This window comes from Vitis riparia, chromosome 15, assembly GCF_004353265.1.
Source record: "Vitis riparia cultivar Riparia Gloire de Montpellier isolate 1030 chromosome 15, EGFV_Vit.rip_1.0, whole genome shotgun sequence".
NCBI classification, from domain to species: Eukaryota; Viridiplantae; Streptophyta; class Magnoliopsida; order Vitales; family Vitaceae; genus Vitis; species Vitis riparia.
In genome coordinates, this window is record NC_048445.1 from 13,336,673 (window position 1) to 13,346,135 (window position 9,463).

The 9,463-nt window shown below is 40.0% G+C and overlaps 1 protein-coding gene across 1 annotated transcript in view; it reads right to left on the bottom strand.

The window, feature by feature from the left end:
• Positions 1-83: 83 nt before the first annotated feature.
• LOC117932194 (pre-mRNA-splicing factor CWC22 homolog) overlaps positions 84-9,463 on the bottom strand; it is a 15,709-nt gene continuing 6,329 nt past the window's right edge. Inside the window, exons 4-8 of the mRNA XM_034853304.1 lie at positions 9,453-9,463; positions 9,202-9,304; positions 8,784-9,103; positions 1,059-1,364; positions 84-836 (exon numbers count right to left, since the gene is read on the bottom strand). The exon at positions 9,453-9,463 is cut by the window's right edge and continues 93 nt beyond it. Coding sequence (XP_034709195.1) covers positions 477-836; positions 1,059-1,364; positions 8,784-9,103; positions 9,202-9,304; positions 9,453-9,463 — 1,100 coding nt within the window. The 3' untranslated portion in view covers positions 84-476. The remainder of the gene's footprint in view (positions 837-1,058; positions 1,365-8,783; positions 9,104-9,201; positions 9,305-9,452) is intronic.

Consider the following 9,463-nt stretch of genomic DNA (forward strand, 5'->3'; position numbering starts at 1 on the left):
GGTTTACCCGACCCTTAACTTCGGGGGAATCAGCTCATTCAGTGATTTAACAATTTCAGATGCCATCAAAGAAAAACAACTTAGTGCTGCAAATAAGGGACAAGTGCTTCATAAACTTCCAAAGCGAATACAACATCATCTATTATTCATCATACAAACCCTCTTCTTCCTCTAAATTTAGTTCCCACCAACTTAAACGAGCCAAAGCCCCCTAAAATAAGGCTTAAAAAAGATACTCTTACAGAAAAACTTTGAAACTCTAGCTGTTAATTACAGGAAATGAGAAATACAAAAGATGGAAGTCGAGAGAAAAAATTTGCACATCAGATTGTGAGGGTAGCCCCATGCTTGAACTCGAAACGAATTACCCATACAATACTTGCTTCAGATCATAGCAATGCAGTATTTTACAGCTTTCGTAAGAGGAATTGGAAGACCTGCTTCACAGAGTTGAGGCACAGGAGCCTTTGAGTTTCTTAACCTCTCCTCCTCCTTTTCTTGTGTCTCTCATCCCTTTCACTTTCACTAGGGCTTGATTGCTCTGATTCTGACTCAGAACCAGATGAATCTGAACCAGATGAACCAGAGCCACTCTCAGATTCATCATCTGATTCTGATACAGGTTTCTGTTGTTGCATAATAAGACGCGGCATATTTTTTAAGTACTCTCGCAGATTTTCTGTGATGCCACCAAGCCCAATGGATGTGAAGAAATTGATTGAGAATCGTGTGTTCTTGGGATTATCTTTTGGGAAGATAGATTCAAATGAGTCTTGCATTGAAGGATCAGTGAGTCTCTCATTCAGCAAGCGGATGCCAAGGTGCTCTGACAGTTCCTGCATCAAAGATTTGAGAGTGAAGTTAGCAGCTTCTAGAAGGCAGGGCAAATATTGGTCACCTCCCTTGAAGTTTCTGAAATATCACTACTCTCTCCCACGAACAACATCGAGGTGGAAGAGGTAGAAAGCATATGGCCCTAAATAGAACAAAGGGGAGGTCCTTGCTATATGAAGCATAAAAAAGAAAAGAGGTAAAACAGTGAGCATGAATTTACCAACCTGAAAGAGAATCTTAATAAAAATACGAGAAGAGGAAGTCGTATCTTCCTCTGTTAAGCGTATATAGGCTAAAACATGCCACGGCAGAGCATCTGTGCCTAGTAAATGGGCGAAGAACTTGGCCACATTACGTAATTTGTTTGTTTCAAGCCGATGAATCATAGAGTATTGTTGGACAAAGCATTTCTCAAAATTTTCCTGGTGGACTTTGTTGATCATGCAAAACCGCTGCCCCAGAAGACCATAATAGCGGAGGTAAGTTCTCTCTTGACTGCAGCATTCCAACAGCATAATGCATAATTCCATCTGGATAAGTCATATCAAGATAAAGGGTTAGTCTATAAAACTTGCTCCAAGTTAATAAAACTAACAGCAATACGCACATACACAGAAATGTATACTAGTATATATATCTAGGGAAATGGAATTCATAAGCACTGCACAGCCAACCCTGTAATCTGGCTTTGAATGAGCATACTGGATTTCTGTTTCTTCCACCCAGTGCAGTAAAATTGTGTGCTAAATCTGTCTTACGGAAAGTGAGATATAAAGCACATGTCTGGTTGATATATCAAGCAATGCCCAACAAAAACAGTGTAATCCTTTTTTTCTCATTTCTTTTTTTCTACTTTTTCTTTTTAAAGAAAAGTACTATTAAAGAAAGGGAAACATGCACAAGCAAAGACCCCATGAATGGGAAAAGGAAAATAGAAGTACAAAGCAAGATTATCAAATTCTGTATGCAAAGCTAGATGTCCAGGGTATACGAAAACAAGAGGGGTAAACTCATTAAATTGATATAACAAGACTTCAAACCCTACTGGCCACTTCTGCAGATCTATATCCTTCTCAGACTCAAATTCTTAAGTCTTCGTCTCAAATTGCCATGTCGTTCCAAAAAGGATAAAATTCTACAACATCCGACTCCTTAAGTCCCAAGCTCTACAAGCCAACTTTCAACAAGCTGCTTAACAGAATATGTGAAGCCATTTTAACTAATTACTCAAGTTCATAGTTGATCTAAAGATACTTTAGGATTTGAGAGAGAAAGAAGAAGTCTGCCGAAAAGAGAAGTAGTGTCAATCATGTCTTCTGTTACCACCTCTCTTCGCATTTTTTTTCGTTTTAGGAGGACTTGTTGTCATGACTAAGGTACCTCTAAAACAACAAACCTTGAAATAAGCTCCCTAAAGTTGTTGGATTCATTACACTAACCAAAGTAAATCCTACAAGACAACTTCTATACTTTTGCTTAAGCTGGTGTTAGCACATACTTGATCACTACATTACAAAAGGAGCTTTAGCCTAATACAATATAATTTCATTCCAACTGGTAATTATTTAACCTGTAAGAGTGTATAAAATGTCCTGGTTATTCTATTTAGTTATCTAAATAAGTGCTCATAGTGTGGGCAGGAGGTGGCACTCAAGTTCCAATCGCGACATGAATCAGATCTTTGTTGTTTGCAATCATATATCAGTGGTTATTGATATTGTTGATGATCTTCCAACACTTCTTAATCTCAAAACCATTGCCCTTCTTTTTCCCTTCTTGTTCCATCTGGATTTGCTGCAAACACTCTAATTATTTGATATTGACAAATGAAGATGTAAATTTAATCAGTATTTTCGAGTGGGTGCAAATCTTTTGAGTCCTAGATCCGTGAAAAGTAATTCCCTTACCACCATGTCATGACATGATGTAATGAACTTACAGGAATAGTAAAATACCAAGTATGCACATGGGTCAAATTCCTAGGCAACCAACAAGGGCATTCCATACAACCATTTTTATTTTTTATTTTTTTTGTTTGATAGGCAAAGATAAGAATATATCAATAGCCTCTAATAAAAAGGCACACAAAGGCATACACAACATATACAAATGAGCCAAAAGGCCAAACAATGCTAAGGGAAAACAAAAAACACCACCCCCACCTCACTTAGACTCAACCAATCAATGAAGTCCAACATAGACAAATAGCTACAACCTATGTACATTCTAACCCACTTCCGAAAAATATACAAGAAAGTTTGTTTCATTACTTGGTCCCCTTTTTCAATGTTTTCAAAAGCTCTCTTATATTTTTTCTTCCCAAATTGTCCAAAATAAATACAAGGGGGCAAATCTCCAAGCTTTCTTCCTCTTCTCCCCGGCACAAGAACCATTCCAACCTAAAAGGCCCTCTCTCAATAGAGTGCATCACCCATTTTGTCCCAAATAGGGCATAAATAAGATGCCATAACATGACTGCTTTCAAACAATGAAGAGATATAATCAATTGTTTTTTCGTCACCTTCGCACAAATTGCATCTTTTCGAAATTCTTCATCCCCTCTTTTTAAGCTAGTCCAATGTCAAAATCCTCCCCCAAGTAGCTTCCCATGTGAGCTTTATAGGGCCCGGATGGATTCCCTATTGCTTTCTGGCAGTTTTGTTAGGAATTTGTCAAAGACGAAATAATGGGCTTCTTTAAGGATTTCTTTGAGAGGGGGAAATTTGTTAGAAGTCTAAACTCCACGTTCCTGGTTTTAGTCCCTAAGAAAGGCGGGGCTGATGATTTACTCGATTATAGACCCATCAGCTTGGTGGGAGGTCTGTACAAGATTCTCGCCAAGGTCCTAGCTAATAGGTTGAAGAAGGTAGTGAGTAAGATGGTGTCTCCTACCCAAAATGCCTTTGTTGAAGGAAGGCAAATCCTTAATGTTGCGTTAATTGTTAATGAGGCCATAGACTCCCTGCTGAAAGGGGATGAAGCTGGTGTGTTATGCAAATTGGACCTAGAGAAGGCTTACGATCATATTAACTGGGATTTTCTATTGACAGTGATGCAAAAAATGGGTTTTGGGGAGAAATGGGCTGGTTGGATCAGGTGGTGCATCTCCACTGCTTCTTTCTCAGTTTTGATTAACGGATCGCCTACGGGTTTTTTCCAGAGCACTCGAGGGTTAAGGCAAGGGGACCCCATTTCCCCTTACTTGTTTGTTTTAGGAATGGAGGCCTTAAGCTGCCTCATTAACAGAGCAGTTAGGGGGGGCTTCCTGACCGGCTGCAGGCTAAGGGGTAGGGGTGGCAGTGGGATTCAAGTGTCTCACCTGTTGTTCGCGGATGACACGTTGGTTTTTTGTGAGGATTCCCAAGATCAAATGGCTATTCTAAGCTGGCTTTTAATGTGGTTTGAAGCCATCTCTGGTCTGAGCATCAATTTGAACAAGAGTGAAATTCTGCCGGTGGGAAGAGTTGAGAATGCTGAGGTTTTGGCTTCTGAATTGGGATGCAAAGTGGGTTCTCTCCCCTCCACTTATTTGGGGCTACCTCTAGGTGCTCCTCATAAATCGGTGGCTGTGTGGGATGGTGTGGAAGAAAGGATGAGGAAGAGACTCGCTTTGTGGAAGAGGCAGTTCATTTCCAAGGGGGGGAGAATCACTCTCATTAGGAGCACTCTGGCTAGCATGCCGATCTATCTTATGTCCTTGATGCGTATGCCAAGAGTTGTTAGATTGAGGCTTGAGAAAATCCAAAGGGATTTCCTTTGGGGTGGGGGTGCGTTGGAGAAGAGGTCTCATCTTGTAAAGTGGGATGTGGTTCGTTCTCATAAAATGAAGGGTGGTTTGGGGATTAGAAATTTTTCTATTCTCAATAGGGCCCTGTTGTGTAAATGGAGCTGGCGCTTTGCGGCTGAAAGAGTCTTTTTGGAAGCTTATTATCAGTAGGAAGTACGGGGAAGAAGGAAGGGTGGATCTCTCGTGAGGTTAGGGAGGGCTATGGGGTGGGGTTTTGGAAGGAAATTAAAAAGGAAGGCGTTCTGATGTTTAAAAACGTTTCTTTCACTGTAGGGGATGGTAGAAGGGTGAAATTTTGGAAGGACATTTGGTGTGGAAACATTCCCCTTTGTGAGGCTTTTCCTTCTTTGTTTGCCTTTGCGGTCTCTCAAGATGCGTGGGTAACGGATTGTTGGGACTCTATGGGGGATGCGGGGGGATGGTATCCTTGTTTCTCTAGACCCTTTAATGATTGGGAGATGGAGGCGGTGGTGAGTCTCCTTTCGCTCCTTCAAGGAAAGAGGCTCTTTGTTGGGATGGAGGATAGAGTGTTGTGGAATGCTTCTAAGAATGGGATTTTCTCTGTAACATCCCTTTACAATACTCTTGATTCTAGTGGTGCAGTCCCGTTTCCTTGGAGAATCATTTGGAGCCCTTGTGTGCCTACAAAGGTGGGTTTTTTTTGCTTGGGAAGCTTCTTGGGGGAAGGTTCTAACCCAAGATCAACTCAAAAGGAGGGGCTGGATTTTAGCAAACAGGTGCTTCTTGTGTTGTGATGAAGAGGAGACAATAAACCACATCCTTATTCATTGCCCCAAGGTGAGGGTGTTGTGGAATCTTGTGTTTTCGTTGTTTGGTGTTAATTGGGTCCTTCCGCTTACGGTTAGAGACACTCTCCTTGGTTGGTCCGCTTCCTTTGTGGACAAGAAGTGAGGAAAGACTTGGCGGGCAACTCCTCTCTATTTATTTTGGACGGTTTGAAAAGAAAGAAATATGATAATTTTTGATAATGAGGCTTTGTCGATCCAAAGATTGAAAAACTCTTTCGTTTGTAATCTTTTCTCTTGGTCTAAGTCTTGTTTAGATGGAGAACCCTGTTCCTTAATTAACTTTGTTGATTGGTTGGGTTCTAATTGAGGGTTGGTGAGTGTTTGCTTTCTTGTGTTTTTGTTGAGGGGTTTCTCGTGTATACTCCCTGTATGCTTCGGGTTGCCTTCTTGCTCCCTTCTTATAATATATTTTCTGTGTTTTGTCTATCAAAAAAAAAAAGAATAAAAAGACTTAACTGAGAAATTGCCATTTCTTGTGTGCTGTCAAACCACTTATCCTCTATACCACTACTAATCAACTGTCTCTTAAGTTTCTTGAAACTAGATCACTACTGATCGATTGTGCCTGAAGTTTCTTGAAAAAGGCTTCCACTTCGTCTAGTTCCTAATTGTGGATTTGTCTTGTGAACCTAAGGTTCCAACACCCAACCTCCCCAATCTGCTCCCACAACTATACTATCTATGCATCTTTGGTGGAAGCTATTGAGACTAGCATAAGGAAAGCATCACCTAAGGGCTTATCCCCACACCACCTATCTGTCCAAAACTTCACCCTCTTCCCATTTCCCACTTTAAAGGTCATTTTTCTTTTGAAGCCATCCCACCCACTCTTGATAGCCTTCCACACCCTCACCCCATACCACCTTGTCCTCACTCCTGTAGAGCACCATCCCCCCTCTTCCTCCCCATACTTCCCTGAAATTACTTGCTTCAAAGTTGTTCTCAACAAATCTCCCCACCCACTTGCCAAGCAAAGCTTTGTTGAGGATGGACAGACTTCTAATACCCAAACCCCAACATTTCTTCTCCTGACAAAATTAGCAGCTAATTTACCAAGTGCAACTTGCTCTCAAGGACTCCTCCCCCCTCATAGGAAGTTTCTTTGGATCTTTTCCAACCTCAAACTCACCTTCCTCGAAATAATGAAAAGAGAAATGAAGTAAATAGGCTAGAAAGTGTACTCTTAATCAAAGTCAATCAGCCTCCTTTTAATAAGTATTGTCTTTTCCACATGGTAAGTCGTTTTTGAAATCTCTCTCCTCAACCACATCCCAAACCTGATTTGATTTGAAAGGAGCTCACAACAAAGGCTAAGATATCAAGAAGGAAGGATTCCCATACTACAACCCAAGACCCTAGCAAACTCTTCCATGTTGGCAACCTTCCCAACAAGAATTAACTCTTCTCCAAATTGATCATAAGACCCAAGATTGCCTCAAACCACATGAAGATCCACCTCAAGTATTTCATTTTCTCCTTTGAGACATTATAGAGGATAAGCGCATCATCATCAAAAAGCAAGTGGGACACCTCAATTCACTCTCCTCTTCCACCGAGAAACCCAAGATGAAACCCCCTTCCTTTACCCTATTTAGGATAAATAAGAGGGCCTTCATAACTAGGATGAAGAGATATGGTGATAAAGGATCATCCTACCTCAATCCTTTGGAACTCTTAAAGTAACTTGAAGGGGTTCCATTTACCAAAATAAAGAAACAAATCATAGAGATGTACCAATTGATCCAACTTATCCACTTGGGTCTAAAGCTCATTTCATCCAAAATTGCAAATAAGAAATCCCAGTTGACATGATCAAAACCCATCTCAATATCCAATCTACAAATGATCCCCTTATCGGCACATTTCTTCCTAGAGTCAATGGCTTTGTTAGCAATACGAACCGCATTCAAAATTTGCCTTCCCTTCACAAAGGCATGCTGGAAGGTCAAGACCACTTTACCGACCACTTTTTTTAAGCCTATTGACAAGGGCTTGTTAGTAGCTTGTATAAACCACCCAACAAACTAATTGATCTGAAATCTTTTGTCTTCAACACCCCCTTCTTTTGGAGCTAACACTATGAAAGGCCGCATTTAACTTCTTTGAAAAGTGCTTTGCTTGTAGAACTCCATAAAAAAGCTCATCACTTCACTTTTCACAAAGTCCCAACTAAATTGACAAGTGGCCATAGAGAAGTCATTAGGTCCAAGGGCTTTATCCCCATTTGAGAGGGCAAAAAATACCTCCTCTAAAAAAGGGGCCTCCAAATGCCCTAAGTATTCTCTATCCAAATTTTAAAAAACCATTCCACTAATACTTGATCTCCAATCCCCTGATTTAGAAAAAAGGAATCGAAAAGCATTAGTCACCCTCCTACTTTATGTCTACTTCCTCCAACAATGTAACACCGTTTACCCTAACTTTATCCAAATAATTCCTTCTTCTACAAGCATTGACCATGAAAAATTATGTCCTTATCTCCCCCTTTAAGCCGACATTCTCTAAAATTTGTCTCCACAAAATTTCTGCCCACTTGCAATACTCCTTCATTACCTTCCTTCCATCCTCATTTTCTTCAAAAGAAAGAATGGTTTTCCTTTGCAACTCAAAAACCGATTTGATTCAAGGCTACAGCTTTGTGGTGGCAACATTCCTGAAAACATCTCTATGCCAAACTTTAAGATCATGCTTTAGGGCTTTGAGCTTGATTGCTAAGATGTGGCTATATGAACCCCCAATGGCGTAGCTCATCCACTAGCTTCTAATCAAGTCCTTGAGCTCTTCTTCTTTCAGCCACATATTTTCAAACCTAAATGGCGTTTTACCCCTCCTCATCCCCCCCCTAAATTCAGTAAAATGGGAGTGTGATCTGAGATCGGTCATAATATAACAATTGCAAGGATATGGCACACGTTGACAGCTATGAAAGACACAATATGATAATTACAAGAGGGAGTCAAATGCTAAAATTCCCAAGTATGAAACCAACAACATACATATAACAAACAGAAAATTTGAAGACACAATCTGATGATTACAGCAGAGAGTTGGACGATAAAATTCCCAAGTATGAAACCACCAAGACACACACATAGCAAACTGAAAATTTAAAGCAAGCAATACAACATTTTTTATCAGTAGCAATACAACATTTCTCATATGCATAATTGATTATGCAAATGCACATACTCCCTCAGGCATGAGAGAGAGAGAGAGAGAGAGAGAGAAACTTACTACCAGTTAAAACAAAAAAATTCCACCATCACAGTATTTACAAACATGCATTCTATTTCCACTTAACACAAAAAATAAATAAATAAATGTTTTTGGTTACTTAGATAAATACTACATACCTCTTGACCTGGCTCTAGTTTGATTTTCAACAGTTTATGACCAGCCTCTTCAAAATCAATGCTGGACATAATTGTAAGATAAATTGTTCTTCGAAGATTAACAAGATTTGTCTCTGTCTCATCTTTTATTTTCATCTGCTGCTCATCCTCTTCATCATCATCTTCATCATCATCTTCATCATCATCCTCATCCTCATCCTCATCATCTGAGCCTGCATCAGAACCTGCTTCATCCTCAGACTCTTCACCTAGTATGGTCTTCTTCAGTTCTTCATAACGCTTCTCGCTCTCCAAGAACTGAGGATCCGGCTTGAAAATATCTAAAAATTGGAACCACAACAGACATTTAAATAATCTAAAGTGGAAGGTTCATCAATCAAAAGACAGCATAAAAGAGATAATATTGCAAGAACTTTACCTAGAGTAATCTCTGGATCTATCTTCTCCTCAAGAGATATCTCATGGGTTAATTGATCTTCCTGCTCTACAAGGTCAAGTTCTGGGCGAACAGCAGGGTGTCCCTGCAGGTGCATGTATCACAAAGGGCGTTTTAAATCTCATAAAAAAATAATTAAAAAAAAAGGCATTTCAAAACTTCTAGCTCCCCTTGCACACTAAATATGTAAAGGAGTTACTATTGACAAACTCCAGACACAAAAGGGACAGTACCTGAAACTTGG